Below are 27677 nucleotides of genomic sequence, written 5' to 3'. Positions count from 1 at the left end.
CCCGCATGCCCTAGACCCCGTGCTCCGCAACAAGAGAAGCCACCGCAATGAGAAGCCCGTGCACCGCAACGAAGAGTAGCCCCCACTCGCAGCAAGTAGAGAAAGCCCACGTGCAGCAAGGAAGACCCAACATAGCCAATAAATAAATAATGAAATACATGAAAAAAAAAGTAGCACTGATAGTGTCTTATTCTTTGGATTACTGTGAAAATCAATTTTGACCAAATTCCTTGAACATCAGACACAAAATTATGAGCTCAATTCACTTTATTATCTTACACAAACCATCAGTGCCTCTCAGGCAGAAAACGCCACATCTCAGGCATCTTCAGGCATCTTCCTGCCACAAATAGGAAGGTTGGATGGGGAATTCATTTGAATCAACAAATGTCTTTCTGATGTTAATGTCCTGTAGCAAATGCTCAGTTTCAGGGCAAATCCTTTATCTACAGATGCTAAACTAATCAATATCAGTCAATTTTGATATTCAAAGCAAAGCCTATCAGTTTTGTTTAAGAGACTTTGAAGAATTACGTACTATTTTAACACTCATGTTAAAATTCCATTTCCGGAAGTTCTAAAATGTTTATACTTCATTAAAATGAAGGACCTTGAGGATGGAGGAGGGAAAGGAACAAGGCATGTAGTTGTATCATCTGTCTCTCATTTCAGATTGAGTTTAGTTAAGATATTTATTCCCCTCTATATAGAGAATGATGTCTCGGTTGACATTTGCCCTTGAACTAACCTTGAAGAGACCCTCCAGTTCCGGGATCTGTTTGGTAGCATGAAGAGGCTACCAAATGAAGAAGGTGAACAAGGTGGTCTCAGAAGGGCTCTCTCAGCTCTAGGACTCTGGCATTCTGTGATATCATCTATGAACGACCATGTTTGGGGGAGTTAACTCACCATAGCCAAACTCACAAGAAACTGATGCTTAAACAGAAAAGCCAGCATATGAATGTATAGAAGTCCATGCAGTCAGGATGACCAATACAGGATATTGACATTGGACTTTCTCTCCTGGTAGATAAGTCTACTCTGGAGACCATTTGCAGATATGAACAGATTGTTGTATATTCTGAAGCTTTTTTTTTTCCCCCTCAAGCACAGGTGAATTGCCTTTTCTAATCTAGAGATTTTCATCCTGTCAATTTTCCTTTATCATAAAACTGTCCACTGTCCGTCACCACTGATTCAATTCCAGCCCTTATTATCTTGGGAAACTTACCCTTATCAGTACATATTAACAAGTTCTTTCTTTGATGTGGTATTTTATGAAAAGCTTCCCACAGGTATCTTACTTTATCAATTTGTGCTTGTTAGTTAGATTCTTGTTAGTTTTTCATTTTGGGGTGGAGGAGGGATGTATCGTTTCCTTACTGTGTCCTCAAGCTGTGGAGTTAGACTTTGTTTCTGCAGGCATCTACATACTGCCTACAGCACACACTTTGTTTTAACAAGGTAAACATGTTAAATAGGATATTCTGAGAAAAAATTACACATGCTACTTTTAGCATCTATATCGTTTTTTCCTCAAATGGTATGCTTCAAATTGTAGTCTACTAAATCTGATGAGTTTTTTTTTTTTGTAAGGTTCTTTTTTTTTTTTTTGCTGTACACGGGCCTCTCACTGTTGTGGCCTCTCCCGTTGTGGAGCACAGGCTCTGGACGCGCAGGCTCAGCAGCCATGGCTCACGGGCTCAGCCGCTCCGCGGCATGTGGGATCCTCCCGGACCGGGGCATGAACCCGTGTCCCCTACATCGGCAGGCAGACTCTCAACCACCGCGCCACCAGGGAAGCCCCCTCTGATGAGATTTTGATGACCATTTTACAGTTCGCCCCTCTCTTCCTACCTCTAGTATTTCAGTCCCTGTTCTCGTGGATGTTAGCATGGATGAACTGCTCTGGTCCCTTTCCCATCCCCTCTCACCTGCTGAAGGATGTCATTCTAAATTTTGTGTCCCCTGCATCATCAGATTTCCGCCCTCTCCTGGGTCTTTTGCATCAGCTTAGAAACATGGTGTAATATTTCCCATTGTTAAAAAACACTCCCTTGTCTCCACATTACCCTCCAATTACTGGCCCATTTTTCTGCTCGCCTTTGCACCGAAACTCCTTGAAAGAGGTGTGTTCACCTCCTCCCCTCCTGTTTTCTCTTGAGCCTCTCAGCTGCGGGTCCCCAGCAGCCCCATGGAAATGCTCTTGCTGGGACCCTCAGGGGCATCACATTGTCCCCAATCCAGAGTGATCTAGTTTCAGTTCTCATCTTGTTCAACCTGACAGCCACTTTTGATACAGTTGACCACTCCCTCTCCATACCTTTTGTCACTTGGCCTCCAGAATACCACTTTTTAAATTGTTATTTTCTTCTCTCTTCCTTCCGTCCTTTTTGCTGGTCCTATCCTGGTCCTTTCTGACCTCTGATGACCTTGGAATCTTGCAGCTCTTTAGAGTTCAGTTCTTGGACCTCTTCTTTGCTCTGTCTACACTCACAGCTGCATCTAGCTTCTTAGCTCTAAGTACCCTCTCTATCCTCGATGATTCCCCAGTGTCTCTCTCACTCTGACCTCTCTCCTGAACCCCAGACACATGTAGGCACCTTTCTATCCATATCTCCACTTGGGTACCTAATAGACATTGAAGCTTAAATTTGTCCAAAACTGAACTCCTGACCCCATATCCCTACAAACCTGCTTCTTTCTGCTCTAGCTTCCCATTCTCAGGAATGACAGTTCCAACTGGTCACTGCTCAAGCCAAAAATGTTGAATTCATCCTTGACTTCTCTCTCCCTTTCTCTTATACTCTACATTCAGACCATCTGCAAGTCTGTTGGCTTTGACTTTCAAAATGTACCTGTAATCCGACCACCTCTTACCACCTCATTACTGCCACCCTAGTCCAAGTTGCCATCACCCCTTGTCTTGATTCCTGCCAGAATGTCCTAACTGGGATCTCCACTTTTCCCTTTACCCACCTCTGTCTATTCTTCACATCACTGCCAGTGTCCCTTCGACTCATACAGGAGATCACGTCAAAAACCGTCAGTGTCTTTCCTTCTCATGTAGAGTTAGTGTAGTAGGATTGGCAGTGGCTTACTCGGCTCTTCATTACCCGATGCCCCACCCCCCATCAGTCTCCTCCTAGCTCCCGTTCAACGTACCAGCCTTTCCTCTATTCCTCACTTCTGCCTCAGGGCCCTTGCTCTTGCTGTCCTCTCTGCCTGGAATGTTCTTCTCCCAGGTATTTTTGTGCCTCACTACTTTCATGTCATCCCGATTAAACTAGCATCCTTCCTGCCACCCCACGCTCAGTACACAGAAGCCTACATTATTTTTATCCACAGCACTTACGGCCACAAGACACAGGATACTTTTATTTGTATATTGACTTTCCCTTCTAGAACGAAGCAAAATGAGAAAAGGGCTTTGTCTGTTTTGTTCAATTTGTCTGCCACCTGTCTAGAACAGAATATAGTTGTTGAAGGAGTGAATGAACACAGGAATAACCTAGTGAAAGAACAGGAACTGTGGACTGGAGTTCTGTCTATTAATGATGTATGACAGGATATAAATTCCATCAGCCCTCACATATATTAGTCTTGCTTTTATGATAGCCTTTCTCATCTGTAGCTTAGTAGCTAATTTTTCTTCATATTATTAAAATAACATGCTATGTTGCTTTCCTTTATTTTTTTAATCCTTGACAAAAAGAAAATTTGAATTTGTCTTGAATTACTTTTAAAGCATGTCCCAAAGTCGACTTTTCATAACTATTTTGAGCAACTGCAAATACAGCTTGTCCTGGGACATTTCTCCCTCCCTCTAGTGTGAAGATGATTTGGCTGAGAAAAGGAGGAGCAATGAGGTTCTGCGCAGGGCCATCCAAACCTACCAAGAGGTGGCCAGCCTGCCTGACGTCCCCGCAGACCTGGTGAAGCTGAGCTTGAGGCGGCGGTCAGACAGACAGCAATTTCTAGGTGAAATGGAGTAAGAATCAGTTCAATGGCAATCAATGGCGTGCTTTTATCTGGAAAAACCTGCAGGCTGTGTATACTTTTAGAAGAGTTCAGTTACATGGAAGGAAACCTGAGTTTTATAACTAATTTCAGGCAACTTCTCCGATTGTGTCAGACTGAAAGAGTAATCCTTCTTAATTACAAAGATGCACATGGTACTTTGCCACTTACCCATCCCCCCCACACACACTTTAAGGAGAAGGCAAATGGAATTCTGAGAGGTTGGATACATTGCCTAAGGGATCATAGCTAATAAATTAAAAGGTCTGCAGTCAAAAACTTCCTATCATGCCAAATTCTTCTTTTCTCTCTTAACGATAACCGAGTGATTCATGGTGGCTGAAATCATCGGTTCAACGGTTTTTATGGAGGAATGTTAGGAGTTCTAAGCACTCTAAAATTTTTACCTGTAAGTTTTGACTCTATACTAAAGAAAATGATAGAAAAAAAATTTTTTTAATCACTAAGTAAATTTGCAAATGCTTTCATAAGAGCAGCATAAATCATCCTTTCTAACTGACCCAGGATCCCAGTGCGAAAGGCAAGGGAGACTCCCTGTACCCTAACTTCATTATAACCAGGCTAGTGATTGGTTCTCTCTCACCTAAAACGCCATCGGTAAGCCAGGAGGGAAGAATCTAAGCCATGTGTAACCCCTAAGGTGGGTTCTCTGCTGGCTGGATAAGTTTATGTAGACAAATTATCTTGATTACACTAGGAAATGCTCATAAAAGTAATATTCAAAGTCAACTGAACTTTATATCAAGGATAAGTGTTGCTTTGGTAGATGAGTAAAATCTGTGACAGGAGTAGAACCTAAGCGATGATTGGGAACTAGAAGAAATGGTCTTATTCTAGAAGAATGGACTTATATTCATAAGGGCCAGTCCTAGGGAAGGAAAACATACAGCACACATACAGGATGGAAAAGGCAAGGCTGGGGCTGCATGGAGGCGCTCGCCGTGGGCGCAAAATCAGTGTCACTGAGTTGTCCTCTCTCCTAGGGCTCTGACATGGCTTGCTTAGAACTGTGGATTTTTTACATTAATTTTAATTTTTTTTAAATGTATAAAATATGCATCTTGATGACTGAATTTTTGGTGCCCTCTTAAACTTTGCCTCTCTTGCCTCACCCTATTCCTGGCCCAGAGGAAAGACAGCCCACCAGTAGATTTAACCTTCTTTGGAAACAGTCCTTCAGTATTTGAATATAGTCTTTCCTCCGAATGAGAATGAGGCAAGTTCACTAGAGGAGGGACTCGTGTGCAGACTAGGTGGTGAAGTCCCTTGCGATTCAAAGTGGGGGAGGATTTGGAGATTGGACGCCAGTCCCCACACTCCCCTCTTCCTGGTTGGCAAAGTCAGCATTCATTGCAGTGGTGCAGGAAGGCTTCCTGGAGGAGGTGGCGTTTAGCTGACCTTTGAAATTGGGCTACCATTTGAGAGGGCAGTCTTCTCAGGAGAGGAGAACTTTCAAAACAAAGTCATGGAAGCAGGTGCAAACTATTATATATAGGATGGATAAACAACAGTGTCCTACTGTATAGCACAGGGAGCTATATTCAGTATCCTGTGATAAATCATAATGGAAAGAATATTTAAAAAAAAAAAGTGGAAGGGGCGGGGAGGACATGGCAGCAGGATGGACTCTCACCTGGGCCTTTGTCCTTTATCTATTTTATATAGAGTGGTGTGTATATGTTAACCCCAAACTCCTAGTTTATCTCCTGCCCCTTCCCCTTTGGTAACCATAAATTTGTGGTTCAACAGGGGAAGTTTAAAAGCATCAGAAAAGTGAGCCCAAGTGGGGCAGGTGGGGGAGGAGGGGTACAGAGAGGTAGAGTCAGATTTATTAGTGAAGGAATGAAAGGCTGAGCAAACCATCCCAGACTGGTGAGGAACGGGGAGCGGCCCGTGAAGTGAGTTGGTGGTGTTTTATGCCAGTTTTCCTGTTACTGGAGCGTCCAAATGCATTCGCTCATTGATGGTCCTACCATGTCTTGTCTGATTTTCAGTTTATGGTCAGCAAAGCCCTTTAGGTAATTAATTTTGTCATGTGGACTCTCATTTTGCACATTCTCCCTTATACAATTTGTCTTTCCAACTGTGGAGAGGAGTGATGACAGTTGGCTCCTGAAATCTTCAACGTGCATCCAACAGCCTTAAAAACGACTTGAAGCTAGGTTTTCATGACTTGTGTGTGCATAGGCCCCTGTCGTCCACCAGAGGGTCCCCTAATACTGGATGATGTCTCCTTTGCTCCAGGACTAGGTCATTACTGAGAGAAGAGGACAGCATAGTACTCTTATTTGCCTGTCCTGTAGTCATAATTTTAATGATAATAAATCAAAAATATCCCAGTAAACATTTTTCAATAAGGAACTGGTAACTAAAACTTTCTTAAGAGGGAATTTGACATAAAAGGGGAAATGTTGACAAATTTAGAAAACAGGAGTGTCTTTAAAGGATTTATACTCAGCGTTATATTCAGTATCTGTTTATGGGAGTGACTGATGCCTCTGCAGCTGCAGGATGAAATTCGAATGGGTACTTAGCCATCAGTATCTACAATCAGATTTAGGCTGGTCCTCAGGCTCTGTTGAGGAGTCTCTTACGATTTGTAGTCTCAACACAGAGGTGTACAGAATCTGCTTTTATTTCTATTTTTTTTTCTTCCCACCAATCAGGTCACATGAGGGGTTCCCTGCTTACTCTACAGAAATTAGTTCAACTATTTCCCGATGACACTTCCTTAAAGAATGACCTTGGAGTGGGGTACCTCTTGATGGGAGATAATGATAGCGCCAAGAAGGTTTATGAAGAGGTAAGCAAGTAGCAGTTTGCTACTAACAATGAATCAGATTATTTTGAACGTGAAGTTCTTATCTTATTTGTAAATTGCATTTAATACACCTAATCACTCAGTCTCTTTAAGTTAAATCAAATTTGTCTCATTATAGTTGACATATCCTAAATTTTTTTATCTCCCTTTTTTTTTTCCACTTCATCAGAAGATTTTAAATTTTAGTTAACACTTGGTACATCGAAACCTTCAACCTATAATTGTGATTTTTTTTTTTTTTTTTTGGCGGTACGCGGGCCTCTCACTGCTGTGGCCTCTCCCGTTGCGGAGCAGAGGCTCCGGACGCGCAGGCTCAGCGGCCATGGCTCACGGGCCCAGCCGCTCCGCGGCATGTGGGATCTTCCCGGACCGGGGCACGAACCCGTGTCCCCTGCATCGGCAGGCGGACTCTCAACCACTGCGCCACCAGGGAAGCCCAATTGTGATCTTTTTAAAACTTATATATTGATATTTATCAGTCCACAAGCAGCCTTTCTAAAAGTGTTCTTTGTGATAGGAAAAGGAACTGAAAAACTTATGAGCTTAAACTCATGAACTTAAAAACACTAATCTTGTACGTTTTTTACTAAAAGACCAAACTAGAGAGAGACTACAGAACGCAAGCCTTTTGAGCACATGAAATAAATGACTCACCTTTCAGAGGGCACTGACTACCTGATCTTCTAGCAAGGATACCTTTAAAAGGATGTCTGCCTTATAATGGATGCTCTAATGAATAACTGCTAAGTCACAAGTAACTATGTAATCTAGAGAACTATGACTCCTTCAAGCAATGAGGGGCGTCGTTTGGTACAAGTTAAACAGGATACCAAATGAACTTTGAAGCTGGACCAAGTTAATGCATCTGTAAAAGAAAGATGAACACGTTTACTTGTTATTCTTTACTTTAGGCCTCGGGATCAGTGGTTTTCAGGCTGGTGCACTTTGCATCAAAATGCAAATGTCCCTACTCAGTAGAGACGATATGAGTCCTTCTATTTTTAAAATGCTGTCAGGTATAGTGATTTCATACTCAGTCTCGAGACTGGGTCCACCCACAAAGTGGTGCTTTCCTCCTTTTATTGCCATTGGTCCCATAATTGGGAATCACTGGATTTGAGTGAAATCGAACCCCTTTGGGTTTTGCATAGAGGAGGGATAAAATCTGACTTAGGATTTAGTGTGTCCTTTCAGGACCCACGTGGAGAATGGGTTACAGGAGAGTGGGGCTGGGGTTCGAGGATCGGCAGTTAGAAGGCTCCTGTAAGAAGGTAGCAGAGAGATGATAGACTTGGACCAGGATGGCAGCGGTGGAGGAGGTGACAAGGAGTTTGATTCTGAATATATTGTGATGGTATCATTGGCTGGATTTGCTAGTGGATGAGGTACAGGCGCAGATGCAAGATGGAAAACACTAAAATATTGGCAGAGTGCACTGTGGACTCACCAAGAGTATGGGGTCCCTGCCCAGCACACTTACTCCTTCTGTGTAAAAGATCCCATGACTCCCTTTTCCTACTCAGGCTCAAGGGTGAAGAGAAGCTGTAGGATAGTCATCTTTTCTCTGCATGCATTCAGCTCAGACCTTCTTCACCCTTCACTCCTGGTCTGTAAACTAGTTTCTCTGAGCAGCTTCACAAGTTGAATGTTGTTTTGGTTTCTCACTGCTAATATTTACTTTAGAGGCATTTTGCGTAATTTATCTTTAATCATAGTAAATGCATATGATAATAAACCATGAACTGATTGATATTTACCTGGCTTTTATCACAGAATATTGGATTTGGTCACCACTTTATCCTCAGTCCTTAAAATAGTCTGGGTGTTCAAGAAATGTATGATGGATCGTGATATATTTTCAATGCAAATCTACATTTTCTCGTAATTAAGGCAATGTGTAAAGCATGTACATAAAGAAACGTGTAATAACCATTTGGAGTTGACTTCAAGTAAAGCTAATTGAAAGCAGTTTTTCCTGATCGCTACAAAAATACTGAAGTCGTGAAACTGACAGAGGTTTTGCTGATTTGCATCGTTAAAGCGATGCTTTGATGGTCATTGCCTTTTCATTCATTTCTTCATTCTTGGAGAACATTTTGAGTTGAGGGGAATTGGGGCCATTTAAGCCTAAGGTATTGCAATGAGAAAAAACACTATAGCATTTTAAGCTATAACATCATAATCCAGTCCAAGGACTGTACAGCAAAGCTAATTAAAATTTGTTGTGATGGTCATTTGTAGAATTCATAGTCCATCACAATAGCTTTTCGTTTTCTTTGAGTTTAGGTTCTGAATGTGGCACCTAACGACGGCTTTGCTAAAGTGCATTATGGCTTTATCCTGAAGGCACAGAACAAGATCGCTGAGAGCATCCCCTATCTAAAGGTAACTCCCTCCCTTCCTCTGTTTTCCTCTTCTGATCCCTTTGAGTCATTTGGACACCCTTGATTATGTATTGTAGATTGATTGGCATGCACTGCTGACTCTTTTCAATGCTGAAATGTACACCCTTGGACCGTGACATTCACAGACAGTGTGGACCTTCAGCATAGTCAAGGGTATCAGAGGTAGAAGTACCAACTATGTGAGCAGAGACTATTTGGAAAAACTTTTATGAAGACATTCCTAAAACTGCGGTTGTTATTAGTTGATAAAATATTTTAAAATATGGACAATGTGTTAACTGTTACTTTTACAATTTAATTATACATTGAAATGACTTTGAACAGGGCTCATGGAGACCTTTACAAAGCGAGGTAATCAATGCAGACTGAATAGGTCAAATCCCCAAGAGCCTGATAGCCTTAAAGACTCAGATTAAAATATGCTATCATTTTTTTCTCACATAAAAATTGAAGTTCACCAGAATCACATTTGGTCTGGCTCAGGGGTCTCCAACAGAACTTACTGCCACAAAGGAAATGGTCTTTATTTGTATTCTCTAATATGATAGCCACTAGCCACACATGACTTTTGAGCATCTAAAATGTGGCTGCTGTGACTGAGGAGCTGAATTTTTTATTTTAATTGTAATTTAAATAGTAACACTAGCTACTAGCTACCATATCAGCCAGGTAGCTGACTGACTACTTGTGAACTTTAAGTAGTACTTTTGTGATCCACCTTTGTGATCTCTTTCTTTCACATGACTTTGATCCGAGATCCCAAATAGCGACCCACTGATTGCAAGTAGCTTGCGTGTTCTATTTGGCCAGCATAATTCTCTTAAAAACAATTTTAATTGCTTGCCTTAGTTGAAAATCTGAACATTTTATATAATCATGCAGATTTCTGGTGTCTCTGGAAAGTTCACATGTGGCCCACATCTCAGCACAGGAGCTGAGCAATGGTATCCCCTTGAGGTGGGCATGCACCCCTCAGTCGGTCTTGGCTGTCACTGGGCCTCTGCAACCTGCCTGTTCCCTACCATAACCCTGTGGGCATGTGGGTTTTTCTGATTTAAAGTGTTCCCCTTAGATTTCCTTTCATATAATAAGTACTCTCCTGGCTCAGAGGTGAGGAAGTGGAGGGCAGGGTTGGTTAGTTAATGAGCAAAAGGGCGTTTATTTGAATGTCAGTCAGTCAGGAGCCGAGATCACAGCTCTCCTCTCATGAGTGATGCTTCTGTTCCGTGCTATTTTCCAACGTTATGCAAATAAAATTTCTTCTGAGTAAAAGATAACGGGCTCCTTGTGAAGAGGCCTCAAAGATGCAGTTTTGTAGACATTCAAATACGTTGTATCTTCATCCTTCTTTTACTTTTCTAAATTCATTCTCTTGCTTTAATATTTTCTCTCTTTCTGATTTTTACATAAATTTAAATTTCAGTTCTTTTGTGGACAGTGGGGATGGAAATCAGCTGAGTGTTTTAGGATAGGAGGTGTTTAATAAAATTAAAGATTCCAACTGGCTTTAATCCTGTTGTATGTTCTGTCAAAGATTTCATTGAAAAGTGAGGACACATTTGTTTTGAGTGGAAAAAAAATATTATTTGCTGTTGGGTCTCTATCATTTCAGACATCTATGAGCAACTAACCATTTTGGTTCAGGGATAAAAAAGCCTCTAGATGACATATGGTCAGATTTGGAGAGCAAAATAAATGTGATAGAAACTCGGACAAAGAAATTCTTTGAGAGATTGAAATACGATTGCGCCTGCAGAGACAGTTCCCCAAGCCTCAGACTGATTTTGTGGGGTATTCCACTGTTAATTGATGATGAATATATTGTTAGGTTGGAATTTATCACCTCCTTTTGGCTTTGCATTGTAAATGTTGACCAGTAACCTAACTGCCAAACTTTAATATTGAGGTGATTTTCTGATTCTTAGAAAACATTAAGTCAGTCAATGAATTAAATCTGGTATTTAATTCTTTCATAAATACTGGCACTGTCCTTTCTACAGGAAGGAATAGAATCTGGGGATCCTGGCACTGATGATGGGCGATTTTATTTCCACCTGGGGGATGCCATGCAAAGAGTTGGAAACAAAGAGGTAATGCGTTCGTGAACTTTTTGTTCTCTTTAACGGAAGATAGAGGAGGGGGAAAGTATTTCTATGAGAGAGTTACAATTGAAAAAAATGTGTTACGCATAAACTTTTGAAGGTGGTGATTTAAACTTTTTGTAACAACCTGACAGTTCTTACTAAATCCTATAAAGAATTTTTGGGATTTGACTTTTATAATTTCTTTCAAGAAAGTATCTGAATAATCGTGAGTAGCCTGTAAATTAGTGTGCCTGTGTGTATGTCTGTGCGTGTATCTAGAGATAGATATTGCCTTGAAAAAATATTTTTAAAATTATGAAATGAAGAGATGTGTTTGAAATATTGAAAATATTTTTGAGATAATTTTACAGTTTGCCTAGATTTATTTTTATTTTATTTTGGAATTTAAAAAGTAGTTATTTTTAGAATGAAGTCTTTATTCAGCTGATTCCTAAGCACACTGAACCAGGTAGTTAATTGTGTAATTTACCTTCCAAAATATTTAATGCCAAGTTGAAGATGAATACCTATAGCTATAATAATGACTGCTATTGACACAGGAAATATAGCAGCTAAAGCAAATCACATGTTTTCTTTGTGATTATTCCTTTTTTTCTGAGTACAGTGTCAGCTTCTTTAAACATAACATTTGGTCATTAATCATGACATCATACAATGTAAATTCCCAAACTCTCACCATCCACTGTGGTTCACACACCATTGCTGGGCTGTCCTTCACCATCGCATGGCTCTAGGCTGGGCTGTCCTTAGAGTCGGGGATCAAAGGCTGTAGTGAGTCCTTGGCTTTTTGTAACCATGCATTCCATATATGTAATAAAGTGACATCTAAGGATAACATAGCTTCGGGTTTCTAAAATTAATAAGAACATGGGACCATTTGGACAATTGAGGGTTCGTTGGAGCAAGGGGTTTTGTGATGGGGTAATTGCCGGCTAGTGACAGGAACCAATTTCGGGTAACAGAAATTTGTATAATTGACACTGTTTTCTTTATACATTTCTGTGTATCTATACCTTCCCCCCTCTGACCTACCAGTCAATCAACTGGAATAGAATGAGAAATGAGAGGCAAGGAGAAAGAAGGGAGAAGAAATTGCTGATCAGTACGCACTTTTGTGTTCCTTCATTCTTTTAAGATGTAAATGCCTGGTACCTCCTTTGAATGAGAGCGATAAGAAAGATTTTGCTACAGTATCTAACACTTGATAAGTGTCCATATGTGATTGCTATAAATGTAATTGTCACTAATTAATTTACCTTTTAACATCTCATGGTCCAGGACAAAGGCAGATAAAAGAAGTCTGTGATTTATTCTCACATCTTAGATGAAAACAGCCCTTACTTCAAGGGCAAAGAATTCACTACTACACATTGTTAGGGGCTTGGGATTTGAACCTATGGGATTGTTCTATCAGCTTAATTATCATTAAGATGCAAAGAACAGCACAGTTCTTGAATTTAAATGCTCACAAAGATTCATCCTTATAGGAGAAACAAGCCTATAGAAATCCCACGTTAGCATATTCTCCATATTAGATGTTGAGTCTGAGTTGACTCTCGTGCTCTTGAGTTTTCATACCGGGAAGCAACCCTCCTTCATGCTCTTAAGCTCTGCTCCAGGCATGAAAAGAGAAGCAAACCCACAGCCTCTGTGCTGCAGAAGCTGACAATAAAGTAGTTTTGACTTTTCTCACGGGATCATTTCGTATGGGCAGGAAGTGGGAGAAAGACCAATCGTGATACTCTTGTAGCAATTCAGCCTCAGCTTTTCCCAGAATTTCTGTAACTCCCAAATCCACATTCGAGCTCCCGTCTCCTACTCAAAGTCCACAATCTACTGCCTGCCTAGTTTCTCCACACGATGCCGCAGTGACAACTCACTTGTTCTCCTCTAAACGACGTTTCTTCCTGGGTTCTGGCTCTCATTGGATGGTATTGCCAGCTCCCAGGATCCAGACTTGAATCAGCTTAGCTCCGCCCTTTCCTGTGACAAGCCCCCTCCTCACTCCAGTCCGGTCAGGTCAGTCAGCTTCTTCGGAGGTCTGGCGTCCATCTCATCTTCCCTCTTGCTTGGTCGGTGTTCTAATTCCAGCCTTTGTTACCGTCCACCTCTGTGATGGCTGCGAGAACCTGGCTGTCATTTCCTGATTTAGTCTTACTTTCTTCCAGGCATCTTGGGCTCAAGAACCCCATGGTGCAAAATAGAAATAAAGCCCTCTTCCCAAACGATGGCGTTCATGGTTCTCCCAGGCCAGTTGAACCACCTGTTCTCATCACAAGTGTGTGTCCCATGTCCCACTGTGCACCACGCTCCAGGCAGAACAGGCTCCGGCTGGGGTCACGTTCCACGGGCCCCAAACGTGGCCTGGGCTTTGCTGAGTTAGACTCTCTTGACATACTATTTCTATGTAGTTCTACGTAGCTATGTAGTGAGTGTGTGTGTGTGTGTGTGTAAACTATACCTGGCATTAATTTGAAGTATAGTAGACATTGATATAGACCATATTTAACAAGGTACCCAGGTATGCTTTCTGTCTATTTTAGTATTTCTGTAAAGAGGACATTTTCAGAGGATTCTAAAAACTTGATCATGGATTTTCTAGCAACTTTTATTGTGAGGTAGTCTAGCTGTTTAAAAAAAAAAAAGCAGTCTGGCTGAACTCATTGGGTCCCCTATATAATTGAAGGTATCATTGAAGATGATTTTTTAAAATTTTGAATATATCATTTCACAGTTTTGTTTCTCTAAAAGTTAAATGGCAGAGGGTATAAAACCAAGGGCCCTGTTTGATGCACTTTGAGTGTCAGAAAAGCTCTTATGGGCAGTTAAACATGCCCCCGTAAGCAAAGTCTCTTGCCCAGACATTCAGCCTGGTGAGTGTTAAGGCCAAGACTGAAATCTAAGACTTGTAACTCCTGAACTAGAGTTATAAGTTTTTCTATAATATGTATATTAATATAATATGATAATAATATATTTTCCTATAAGAATTTTTCTCACTACTCTAACAATATGCCCAGTCCTTAAAATGAATTGCTGATGATTAAAAATCTAATGGACTGTAAGAGTTTCCAAAAATCATCTGTTGTAATTAATAATGTTGTTTAATACTGAAAATTATAGGGAACAAAATCCTAAATTTAAATTGGACAAAAATAACTGAAATAGTCAATTTAATTTCAAAGGTAAAATGCTATATTTTTTGAAATCAATGAACCGTGAGCCGTTTTTAAAGAAATTACTTTATGGTTACCACTTACATGTATTTCAAGGAAAACATATAAGTGATTAGTATATACATTCTTAATTTGAGATATTATTGAGAAAGATAATTAAGAAGATCCCTTGTGATAGTTTTGTGTTTCTTTTAATGATACAAAGATAGAAGGAAAGAGGAATAAATTGCCAATAAATTGCCCTGGGTGATAATTCAACATATTTAGTCTTTTTAAATCTCAGATCGAGCATTTGTAAAATGGAGCTATTTGGGGTTATTGGAAAGAGCAAATGAAATTACGCATGCACAAGCTAGTAGTAAGCTGAAAAGTGTTACTGAAAATAGGAGTGGTTCTGCTATCACACTTGATTTTTCTAACGAAGGAAATTTTTTGACTTATGAATTTTAAGAGACTTAAAAGTTATTATTTCTTACATCTAAAGTAAGATGAGGTTTTATGAAGATATTCTTCTATCTTCTTACTCTGCCTGATATTAACTGCCTGTTTTCATTGATCAAAATATGTATTTGAAATCACTCTTCAAAAGTAATCTTTAGATCAGAATTAAAATAATGGAGGCGATACCATTAGGCACTCTTCTAGAACCGTCTTCCAGTCTAAAGACAATGGGGTGAGCACGGTGCAGGAGGCATGTGGGGAGGGCCCCTGGGAGAGGACGTGGTTCGGGCATCCTTTGAAGGGTACGTGTGGAGCTGCAGACTGCAGCCAGCTGTCCCTGAAAAGGCTAGCTATTCTTCTTGGAGGCAAGGTGTATCATGTTACAGCTAGCCTGCAACCGCAAATGTTATCCCTTATGGCAGGAAGAAAAAATACTAGGAACAAAAATTCCCTTCTGAAAAAATCTAACGTGGGCTATCACTCTATTTACTGCTAACTCAGAATAATATTTTCTTTCGGTCTGCTTCTTTAATGGAGGATTTATACTTCGTTACATTGGGGCAGCCTTCTTCATGTGGACGTGAGAAGACTGTTCATGTTGCTGTCCGGGAATTCCCTGGTGGTGCAGTGGTTAGGACTCCCCGCTTCCACTGCACGGGGCACGGATTCAATCCCTGGTCAGGGAACTAAGATCCAGCATGCCACCAGGCGTGGCCAAAAAAACAAAACAAGGAAGTTGCTGTCCTTCTTAACATCCCAATTCAGTAAATGCAGATATCTGTGAAGAAATGATGAAACTCCTGCTCCTTTCCTTTGAAAGGAAACACAGACTTTAAGAAATGAAAGCTAAAATATAAACATAGTCCCCTTTTGTGTCTTAAATGATTTATCCACTCAGCAAAGTCCTAGATTCTGCCGGACACTCCGGGGAGACCAGTGAGTGCAGTGGAGTCCTGTGTTCAGAGAGCTTTCAGCCTAGGAGTGAAAATAAAAAACACACATTTATTTAAAATAATAGGTCATAATCAGAGACCCAATCAAATAACAGTATTTTTGCCAGTGTAACAGATTTGGGCACCTGACTAGCAAGCTCTTTATTTAAAAGTCAGACCTTGTTTTTAGGGACTTTAATTGTAAAATTAGTGAAACTGCTTCGTTTCGAGTTCAGTCTTTCTGAACTCTTCCAGGCATATAAGTGGTACGAGCTTGGGCACCAGAGGGGCCACTTTGCATCTGTGTGGCAGCGCTCACTCTACAACGTTCATGGACTGAAAGCCCAGCCGTGGTGGACCCCCAAGGAAACGGGCTACACGGAATTAGTGAAGGTGAGTGTTAACTTTGTCGAGTCCTTGTCTGTCTTGTCCTCTAAATTCAAAGACGGCTTCTCATGGAAAGGAATGTCAGGGAGGAGATAGATTTTCTTTCCAGTGGCATTTGCAGAAAATATGGCAAAAAGGATCTTCATCCCATCAGCCAAGAGTTTAGGTGAGATGGTGAAGAAAGAAATTTGTTGAAGAACAGATCTCAAATATTTTGGCTTTAGGACCCCTTTGCACTCTTAAAACTTACTGAGCACCCCAAGGAGTTTTGTGTGTGTGTGTTGGGGGATTATATGTATCAATATAATTTTTAGAAATTAAAACTGAAAGGAAATTTAATCTTTTAAATGACTTCTATGAAAATAAAATAATAACTCCATTACATGTTAACATCAATAAGTTTAAAAAATACATTTTCAAAGCAAAAAAAGTGAAGTAAGAAGATGGGAATTGTCGTGTATTTTTACAAATCTCTTTGGTGTCTGGCCTAATGGAAGACAGGAGGGTTCTCACCACTCTTTCACCCATAAGTCCAGAAGCGTCCTGAGTGCAGGAGCTCCTGTCCTCATGGAACTGGGGTGCACAGCCTCCTGGCCTGTGGACAAGCGCACCCACCCAAAAGCACATCAAATCTTGTGGTTCAAGAGGTTTATAGAGCTTAATCTGCAACACCCATGTCCATTCCCAGTGGTGGGTGGGCTGGAAGTTCCAGCCTTCTAATCACCTGGTCTTTCTGGTGACCAGCCCCATCCGGAGGCTATCTGGGGCCCCATGCTAAGTTGTTTTATTAGCATAAATTCAGGTGTGCTCAAAAGGGGTCCTTATGAATGACAGAAGTCACTCCAGTTATTCAGGAAATTTCATGGGTTTTGGGAGGGAACTGGAAACAAAGACCAGATATATTTCTTATATTATCCGAAGCTACCCTCTGGGTTTTGAGCACAGATCCCTTCTAACAAAAGAATCCTAACAGTTAACAGACGTGGGCACATTACTAGATCTCATTCAGTCATTAATAATAATGAGTCCAGTCCATTCTCACATTATATGAAAGTACCTCCCAGGGCGAGGCCACTCAGGTTGGCAGGCCTCCGTTAGATCTCATAAGTTCCAAAAGTAGGAGTGGTCTTGGCAACATATGGCTTTACCCTTTCAGACATCTGGTGTAGCTGAGCTAAGAGACAATATCTTGCCCTGAGCCTCTTCGAGGTGTTAATGTAATATTGGATTTCCCTCATTACATACCCTATTTATTCATCCTCTTACCTTCAGCTATTATTTCTCCTTTTCTTCATTTATACCCTAACTTTTCCATCCTTGGAAAGGACATTAAGTTTGGCCACTGTGCTGGTCTGGATTGCAGGCAGCTGTACTAGTCTAGCAAATGCCTCCTCTCAGTTCACTCTCATTCAGGTGGGGTAGGGTTACCCAGGGGCAAAACTCGTGGGCTGTTTGTCCCACCAGGCAGTATAGCTACATTCACTCATCGGAGAGAGGTGAGAAGGGAAAAGCAAGAGTGACAAAATATTGATAATTTTGGAATCTAGGTGATGGATATATAGAGGTTTCTTATACTCTTTTCTCTACCTTTAAGTATATTTTTACATTTTTCATATTTTTTTTGTTAAAGAACATCTAGTTCTTTAAGACCTATAAGACTTCACTGATCAATTTGGTTTACTGGGGAAAAGAAATTTTCAATGAGGTTTCAATAAACGTATATTAAGTGAGTCTTCCTAGACCACGTTTATTCTATATTTTATTATAAGATCAGAATACAAAAATCAATTGTATTTCTTTACACTAGCAAAAAAAAAAAAAAAAAAAACCCACTCCCAAAATGAAATTAAGAAAACAATTCCATTTGCAGTAGCTTCAAAAAAGAATATAAGATACTGTATTAGCTTGATATACCTTCAGTAGCAAAGTATCACAAACTAATTGTCTCACAGTTCTGGAGGCTATAATTCCAAGATCAAGGTGTCAGCTGGGTTGCTTCCTTCCAGGGGCTGTAAGAGAATCTGTTCCATCCCTCTCTCCTAGCTTCTGGTGGTTTTCTGGCAACCTTTGGAGTTGTGACCTATAAATTTCTGCCATCATCTTCACATGGCATTGTCCCTGTTTGTGTATCTGTCTCTGAATTTTCCCTTTTTATAAAGGACACCCTTTGTAAAAGACACCAGTCATATTGGATTAGGGCCCACCCTAATGTCTTAATTTTAACTTTATTACATCTGTGAAGACCCTATCTCCAAAAAGGGTCACATCCTGAGGTACTGGGGGAGTAAGATTCAACATGTAAATTTGGGGGTCATCATCCAACTCTTAAAAGATACTTAAGAATAAATCTTACAAAGTGCAGGATGTACACTGAAAACTATGAAATTGTATTGGAGGAAATTTCAAACCTCTGAAGAAATGGAAACACATTCCATGTTTATGGACCAGAAAACTTGATATTAAGATAGCAATATTTCCCAAGTTGATCTAAACTTTCAACACAATCTCTATCAGAATTCCACATGGCTTTTTTTTCTTTTATGGAAATTGACAAACGGATCCTAAAATTCGTATGAAAACACAAGGGACCGATAGCCAAAACAATTTTGAGAAAGAACAAAATTAGAGAACTTAGACTTGCCAGTTTCAAAACTTACTACATACAAATTAAAGTAATCAAGACAGTGTGATAGTTCCATAAGGATAGACATATAGATCAGTGGAATAAGAATTGAAAGTACAGAAATAAACCCTTACATTTATGATTAATTGATTTTTGACAAAGGTGCCAAGACAATGCAAAGGGGAAAGAACTGTCTTTTTCACAGGTGGTCCTGGGACAATTGGATATCCAAATGCAAAAAAATAAAGCTACCTCATACTATACATAAAAACAAACTCAAAATGGATATAGACCTAAATGTAAGAGCTAAAACTATAAAACTTGTAGAAGAAACCATAGAAGTGTTCATAACATTATTGAGTTAGGCAATGGTTTTCTTGGGTGTGACACTGAAAGTACAAGTGACAAAAGACAAAATAAATTAGATTTCATCGAAACTTAAACTTTTGTGCTTTGAAGGACATGATCAATAAAGTGAAAGTAAAATCCATAGAATGAGAGGTAATATTTGCAAGTCATATATCTAACATATATATATATATGATATAATAAGAACTCTGAATATAATAAGAACTCTGATAACTCAATATAGAGACAGATAACTCAGTTAAAAAATGGGGAAAGATTTGAACACTTATTCAAAGAAGTTAATGAATGGCCGAGAAGCCTATGTAAAGGTGATCGATGACATTTGTCATTAGGGAAATGCAAATCAAAACCACAATATGATAGCATTAACCCTCACTGGGATGGCTGCAACAAAAAAGATGAACATTAACAAGTGGTAGCAAGTATGTGGAGAGACTGGAACCCTGGAACTTTGCTGGTGGGGAGGCAGAGGGGTGCAGCCACTTTGGAAAACGATTTGGCAGTTCCTCAAAATGTTAAACACAGAGTTAAGGCCCAGCAGTTCTTCTCCTAGGTGTATCCCCAAGAGAAATGCAAACATATGTTCACACAAAAATACGTCCCTGAATGTTCTTAGTAGCATTATTCATAATAGAAAAAAAGTGGCCAGTCACCCAAAGGTCCATCTAAATGATGAATGAAAGAATAAACAAAATGTAGTGTATTACACAATGGCAATAAAAAAGGAAGAAGTGCCAAGGTCCATGGTACAGCATGGATGAACCACGTGTTACATGATTCTATCTATATGAACTGTCTGGGAGGCAAATCAACAGAGAGAGGAAGGGGTGAGAGCCAGGGACTGAGGAGAGGGCCTGAGGGTGAGCAACTGCTCGTGAGTAAGGAGTTACTTTTTGGTGTGATGAAAATGTTCTAAAATTAGATAGTGTCGATGGCTCACAAGTCTGTGAATGCACTAAAAACCACTGAATTGTAAAAAGTTAATGGAGTGAATTTTATGGTATGTGAGTTATGTCTCAATAAATCTGTTAAAAATTGGGAAACTGTGATATATATGTTGTGGTTCAAGTATGTTGAAAACTAAACAGGTTTCTGGGGGTTGATGAAGAACACCTAACTTCACCATCAGTGAGGCAGGTTAGAGCATATGCTCCATAGCCATATTGCCGGGTTTTGTTGGTTTGTCTGTTTCGTTTGGTTTTTCACTAAAGTATAATTGATTTACAATATTATGTTAGTTTCAGGTATATAACATCATGATTCAGTATTTTTACAGTTTGTACTCCCTTAGAAGTTATTACAAGATAATGGCTATAACTCCCTGTGCTATAGAGTATATCCTTGTTACTTATCTGTTTTATACATAGTGGTTTGTATCTCTTAATCCCATACCCCTATCTTGCCCCTCCTCCTTCCCCTCTCCCCCCCAGTAACCACTAGTTTGTTTTCTGTATCTGTGAGTCTGTTTCTGTTTTGTTAGATTCATTTGTTTGCTTTATTTTCCACATGTAAGTGATAACATAGAGTATTTATCTTTCTCTGACTTATTTCACTATGCATAATACTCTCTAGGTCCATGCACGTTGCTGCAGATGGCAGAATTTCATTCTTTTTTACGGCTGAGTAATATTCCATTTTATATATATATATATATATACCACATCCTCTTTATCCATTCGGCTGTGGATGGCAATACAGTGAAGCAGTTTAGAGCATTGACTCTGTAGCCACACTGCCTGGTTTTGAATTTTTGGTCTCATTCCTTAATAGCCATGTGACATTGAGCAACACTTCTTCATGCTTCTGTTTCATTATCTGCAAAGTGCCTGTGGCAACAGTGCTTGTTCCATGGCTGTTTATTTAATGAGTAGGTAGGAAGTGCTCAATAAACATTAGTTACTGTTATCATTTATAATTTTAATTTATGTGTTACCTTGTTTTCATAGGAAAGTATTTTCTAGTTTCTAAAAAATTAGTCGGAAAGCACATTTTGAACTTTTCTGTATTATTGAAATAATAACATAACAGCCCTCGTGTGTTAAATGCCTACTTGTAATCATTGTGCTGAGCATTTCTGTATATAATGCTTCTCTTCTTTACAACAACTCTTCAGGATAGCTGCCCTTGTACCCACTTATGTTTGAGTAAGTAAGGATTAGAGAAACTAAGATTTGCCCAAGGCCCTATATTTAATAGGTGAGGGCTGTGACTGGAACTGAGGCCTTCTTATGCTCGAGTCCGTGCCCTCACTGGTACCTCACTACGCCCTCAAAACTACTGAGGTCTGCTCTTACGTCTCGTGTTATTCTCCTTCTAGCCAATTAAATCTTTATTTCAGGGGGCTTCCCTGGTGGCGCAGTGGTTGAGAGTCGCCTGCTGATGCAGGGGACACGGGTTTGTGCCCCGGTCCGGGAAGATCCCACATGCCGCGGAGCGGCTGGGCCCGTGAGCCGTGGCCGCTGACCCTGCATGTCTGGAGCCTGTGCTCCGCAGCGGGAGAGGCCACAACGGTGAGAGGCCCGCGTACTACAAAAAAAAAAAATTATTAAAATCTTTATTTCAAAATTCTATTTCTCTGGGCTTGATTTCAGCCCTGCCTGTTTTAAGCTCTGCTTCATCTAAGAAGAAAAAAAGCAAGTCCTGGGCGTTAATCACAGGGTCCCCAGCAGCATAGAATCTCAGAGTGTGTGACAGCTGTGGGTTGTGATTGTAAAGTTAGCTTTACTTTACTAACTACATGGATTTGCAGTAATGTTAATATTGTATATGTTATGACTTTAAAAAAAAGTAATTTCGGGTGACCACTCACCAGTAGTGAGTATGACAAGGCAGAACTTTCTGTGTGAGGAACCCAGGGCCCAGAACCATTTAGCTGACACATACTTGCACATCAAGATTTTTTTCCATTTTCAAATTACAGATTTGACTGTTATGGATCATGGATCATCACCCAGGCATTCATACTGTAAGGTGGAAACCTTCTAGATGGGGTAGCTGCCATGTTTGGCCAAAGTCCTATTAGAATACTTACCCAGATTTGGCCCTTACGTAATGATTAACTGCCATGCATAGCACATTTTCATTTAAATTATTTTCATTGTATGTTCCAGTGAGCTGTAGAGTGCAATTTTCTTGAAGGCACCGGACAATGTTCAGTAAAATGTTATCATCTGTGTTTTTCCATTTTGTTGAATTGTCATTGTTTCCCCTTATTGTGTAGCTTGCAATTTGGAAATTCCGTGCACTGGGGGTGTTAAGAGGCTGTGCAACTCGATGAAAAAAATTTAGAGAAAAATATTCCAGTAGAGTTTTCTCTTTTAGGCATATGTTCATTAAAATTGAGTACTTTTTTTGCCCAAATAACAAATATGAAAACCCTAAGTGTTTTGGGGATATTTAACGTAGAAATTGAAACAAAAATAGATTAATGTCTTTGCTAGGTTATAAATAGAAAAAGGAAAAGAAATCTCTTCCAGTGAGAGGAAAGCCATCATAGTTAAGAAGTTTGCTCTGCTTCTTTTTGAGATTAGCTTCTTGATCCAAATTATTCCATGGCTAATTTAGATGTAAACATGCATGCATTGAAACCGCTGTAGTAACATGGAGAGCACAACAGCCAATAGCAACTGAAAACCATAGTTCAAAATAACCCTTTTCTATTTTTTTCCCTGCTACCTAACTCTGCATTCATCACTGGGAAAAAGGGAAACTCTTGCATGCTTTTTCTGAGGTTTTCACAGCATTTGCTCTGATAGAAGCATATAGCATTGCTGATAAGTTTTCCCTCCTCATACGGTAGTTTTATTACAGTTGGAGAAGTGCCCAGTAAAACTTGCCAGTGTTGTGACACAGTGCGTAAGAATGATTGATTGAATGATACTCCTCCTGGCATTTTCTCTCAGACTCTGGCTTTTATTAATTAAGAAACCTGTTGTGTATGAATAATGCCACCTGGACAAAAATAGGACTTATACAGGAGTGAGTTCGTGGTTCAACATTCGTAAATATTTGAATATTTTCACTGCACTGCTTTTGAAATGAATTGGATTGAGGCAGAAGCAAAAAGGTCAGACTTACAGTGGAATTAAGCTATAAAGTAAGAGGATTATCAATTTTATAGAAAAGTAAGTATCGTACTATAAAGAAGTGCTGAAAGCAGTTTCTTAAGATAACGTATAGTTTAATCCTATTTTTCTAAATCAGACTTTTGACTTTTGGATTCCAATGATACTTTCACTAAACATGACAACAAGAGTCCAGAGAATTTACAGAATTCGACGGTTATGTGATTTAAAAGTGAACTTTAGAAGCAGGTTAGTTTTGCTCTCTGCTCTGACACCTTAAGGAAGTCATTTCATCCATCTGGGCCTCGGTTTCTTTCTCTCCAAATGTAAAATAATTGCCTCAGTTCCTCCTCTCCTACAAGGTGCAGAAACAGAACAAAACACAACAAAACACCACCATCATGGATGTTCCTGTGTGTGTTTAAGTGTGAGCCCGTAATAAGAGCTGACACTCTGCTACGGTTATAGGAGGGTCTAAGATGCCAGTTATAGCAACATATCAAAAGGGTGAAATATTAGAAATTCTTCGAATTATTTCAAACTCAAAGGTCATTTTCTTTCTCAAAGCAAAATTGATGAGTTTTCAATATTTGTCAGTTTTTTAAAAATGCCTAAAAATTGCCTTTATCTCTGGTCCACCTCGGGAGCTTGCAGTACCGTGTTTGACTTACAGACCCGGGCACTACACTGCAAGCTGCATCTGTAGGTTAGTATGCCATTTGCAGTTCCAAAATTTTTGATAAAGCAGTGTTACCAAAAGCGGGATCTGGCCGCTCACCGCTCAAGAGCTGGCATGCGGGGATGGGGGTTGGGAGAGGGCGAGGTGTGTGGAAGCCGACTCCTGTCCAGAGGACAGCCAGGGGGCAAGAGCTTTTACAGGTGCAGGGAGGGGCTGCGCGCAGAAAGAGCACAGGCAGCTCTGACAGTCATCTTGAAATTGGTCACGTGGTCGTCTGACAAGCATCATCTCGATTGTTTTAAGTACGGTTACTCTTCAGTTCCAGGTCGGTTTGTTCCCATTTCCTTGAGGCTAATTCTCGGAATTGTGGCAGCTCATGTCATTGCTACAGTCTGCTCATGGTGTAGTTAATTTCTTCCACCCGAGGGTTTCAGTATCTACAAGACAGCTCACAGGATAGGGCTCAGAATCTTATCTGTAGCCCTTGAGGAGGAATTAAAGGTCCATGACTTTGCTTCCTGACTGAACTGTTATTGTTTTGTCCTGTTTGACTGCTTTTCTTTGCTTCTGCATTTTCTCACTTCTCTGATTAAACGTACTCTTTGGCTAAAGTTTTTCCACAGACAAAAGGCAGGCGGAGGACATGGGGGGCAAGGACCACAGGGTCCTGCTCTGTTTCAGTAGGTCATGATCTATATCTTAATATACATACACACATGTGCACATACACATTATAGATAACTTGCTTATCTGTTTATCAAGTGGTTTATTATATATATAAACAGAAAGTCTCTGTCAGACTTGCAGCCCCTTGAGATTAGGGGCTTTGGGGTTTTTACTCCCTCCTGATCTAGCCCGCTGCACCGTTCCCCATGGGTAGAGCAGGGAAGGGACGACAGAACTTTATTTCCCCTTTTACCTTCCTCTGACTGAGAATGTTGGCTGGCGTCCCTGCCAGTCTGGGCTAGAGTACAGGAATGTGGGTCTCCTTTGCACTCTTGTGTCCTTGAAGCCCTCAGGCTAGCTGCTTCTCCTGGCAATCTGGGCTATCTTTTTGCCTTTCTCCTAGGAGAAGAAACCCCTTTTCTCCCACTCTTTAGAAAGAGCAAAATTCAGTCCTCCAAGACTCTTCTCTTGCCCTGTGCCTCGTACTTTATGCTGTCCTTTCCCTTCAGTCAGGATACGAGAGACTGTATATACTGAGCGGCAATGGCCAGGCCATTTATGAAGATAGAACCTTGACCTACAATCTGCAGCAGCCTGCCAGGGAAACGAACCCCTTTTCTACAATAAATAAACCAGGAAGCCAGCCTACTGTAGATCAGACTGGCAGGAGGCCAGATTACTGTCTCCAGTGGCAATCCAGGAAGCTAAACAATCACTTCTATCACATTCTGCCCCACATGGCCAGCACTTGACTGATAACTGACAGCTTTCCTAGTTTTTGTCCCCGCTTCCAACTTAGGACCCACCAGAGAAAGTCCAATATGCTCCACTAACCAATCACCAGGACACCCAGCTTCTAGTCAGCCTGCCTACAGCTTCCCCAGGCCAACAGCCTCCAATCAGGGCACCCCTGAAGCCTTCTCTTTTTTCACTACAAAGTTTTCCCACGTCTCTGCCAAAACGCTGGTGATGGTGGCAGACTCCCTCGCTTGTCTGAATAAATAGCCTTTGCTTTTCTCATTTGGTTCGTCCTTGTTTATTTCCATGATAAGAAATGCCAGATGTTTTCCTTTATTTTTATATTCAAACTTGAAAAACAAGAGGTCTGATTAAAATGCACTAGGGGGCTTCCCTGGTGGCACGGTGGTTGAGAGTCCACCTGCTGATGCAGGGGACACGGGTTCGTGCCCCTGTCCGGGAGGATCCCACATGCCGCGGGGCAGCTGGGCCCGTGAGCCATGGCCGCCGAGCCTGCGCGTCCGGAGCCTGTGCTCTGCAACGGGAGAGGCCACAGCAGTGAGAGGCCCGCGTACCACAAAAAAAAAAAAAAAAAAAATGCACTAGGACCAGCAAGAGATTGCTCCTTCAATGCTACTAATTTCCCTAGGGATTTTATTAAAATCAGCTTGCTGTGAGAGCGTTGCACACGCTGTTGTGTTTGCTTGGATTTCATAACTTCAGCTCAGTACTCAGGAGGACGCCCCTCTACCTGGTATATTCTTTCTAAGGCAGGGGACACTGCCACCCATGTCTTCTCATCACAGTGTAAAGTATAGGCATGTTTTAGCGAAGATTTAAGTAAACTGACTTTAAAAAATCAGATCTATGATTCCTAAAATAATTAACTAGAACCAGCATGTTCTTAGATAATTAGGTAAAAATGGTATACATTTTAGTAACGCACCACTATTATCAATGCGTTCTAACTCCAATTGAATGCGTAAACTTGGCCTGGAATAGTCTTCGACCACATGCCTTCTCTTAATTTAGAGTCAGAACCTTTCAAAGTACACGCACATCTCTGGGACTTCTCAGTTGCCAATGTCTATATTTTCTCAATTCCCTTTTTCTTAACAGCTAGTCATACACAGTTACTTACCTAATCTTGCTTATGTTAACCTGAGCTCTGTGAATTCTTGTATTATGGTTTGTTCACATGTTAAAAGCGTAACTCTTCCTGACTTTTTCCATGACTATGCTTTATTTTGCTGCTATAGACTTACTTGATTCCTGATCCCTTCCCATCTGCTATTTGCTTTCTTAGCTGGATCTAGTTCTAACCTGAACCTGCATTAGTGTTACAAGTTACTCGTGTCCCATCAAGAATTATATATTGAATTCCTAATCCCGTTAGTACCTCTGAATATGACGGTACTTGGAGATAGGGCCTTTAAAGAGGTAAAGTTAAAATGAGGTCATTAGGGTGGGCCCTAATCTAATATGACTAGTGTCCTTATAAGAAAAGGAAATTTGGGGCTTCCCTGGTGGCGCAGTGGTTGGGACTCCGCCTGCCGATGCAGGGGACATGGGTTCGTGCCCCAGTCCGGGAAGATCCCACATGCCGCAGAGCGGCTGGGCCCGTGAGCCATGGGTGCTGAGCCTGTGCGTCTGGAGCCTGTGCTCCACAGCGGGAGAGGCCACAATGGTGAGAGGCCCGCGTACCACAAAAAAAAAAAAAAGAAAAAAAATCAGCAAAGAAGATCTTAAAATTCTCATCATTATCATCATAGCTCTATCCATATATAGCACAGTTACTTTTACCACATTTAATCTTCTTATAGACTCCTGAGGGAAGTAGTAGTATTTTATGCTCTTTATAAGTGAGGACTCTAAGGCACAGGGTGGTCAAGTAACTTGCCCGATAGCACACAGCTAATAAGTGGCACAGTCAGATTTTCAAACCAGGCAGCCTGGCTCCCATGTTTTACACCCCTAACCACTACACTGTATTGACTTTTATAAAGCTTCTAGAGGGGAAGAGAAAAAAAAGAATCCGAAAGGCATCAGATTTCCCAACAGCAGCACTAAATGTTATATAACGGAATGGATCAATGCTTTCAAAAGTCTATGTAGAAATTATTTACTACCTAGAATTCTGTACATAGTCAAGCCTTCAATCAAGTGTAAGAATAGCTTCAGATAAGTCAGAAAGACAAAGATCAATACCATGTGATACCACTTAATATGC

At 40.6% G+C, this 27677-nt stretch overlaps 1 protein-coding gene across 1 annotated transcript in view; it reads left to right on the top strand.

Moving 5' to 3' along the window:
* ASPH (aspartate beta-hydroxylase) overlaps positions 1–27677 on the top strand; it is a 209831-nt gene that overhangs the window by 158241 nt on the left and 23913 nt on the right. Inside the window, exons 17-21 of the mRNA XM_065895024.1 lie at positions 3831–3981; positions 6708–6844; positions 9149–9247; positions 11268–11357; positions 16177–16314. Coding sequence (XP_065751096.1) covers positions 3831–3981; positions 6708–6844; positions 9149–9247; positions 11268–11357; positions 16177–16314 — 615 coding nt within the window. The remainder of the gene's footprint in view (positions 1–3830; positions 3982–6707; positions 6845–9148; positions 9248–11267; positions 11358–16176; positions 16315–27677) is intronic.

The sequence above is a fragment of the Phocoena phocoena genome, chromosome 17, assembly GCF_963924675.1.
Source record: "Phocoena phocoena chromosome 17, mPhoPho1.1, whole genome shotgun sequence".
Classification (NCBI taxonomy): domain Eukaryota; kingdom Metazoa; phylum Chordata; class Mammalia; order Artiodactyla; family Phocoenidae; genus Phocoena; species Phocoena phocoena.
The sequence above is the reverse complement of the archived record's forward strand: the minus strand, read 5'-3'. Positions and strand labels throughout refer to the sequence as shown.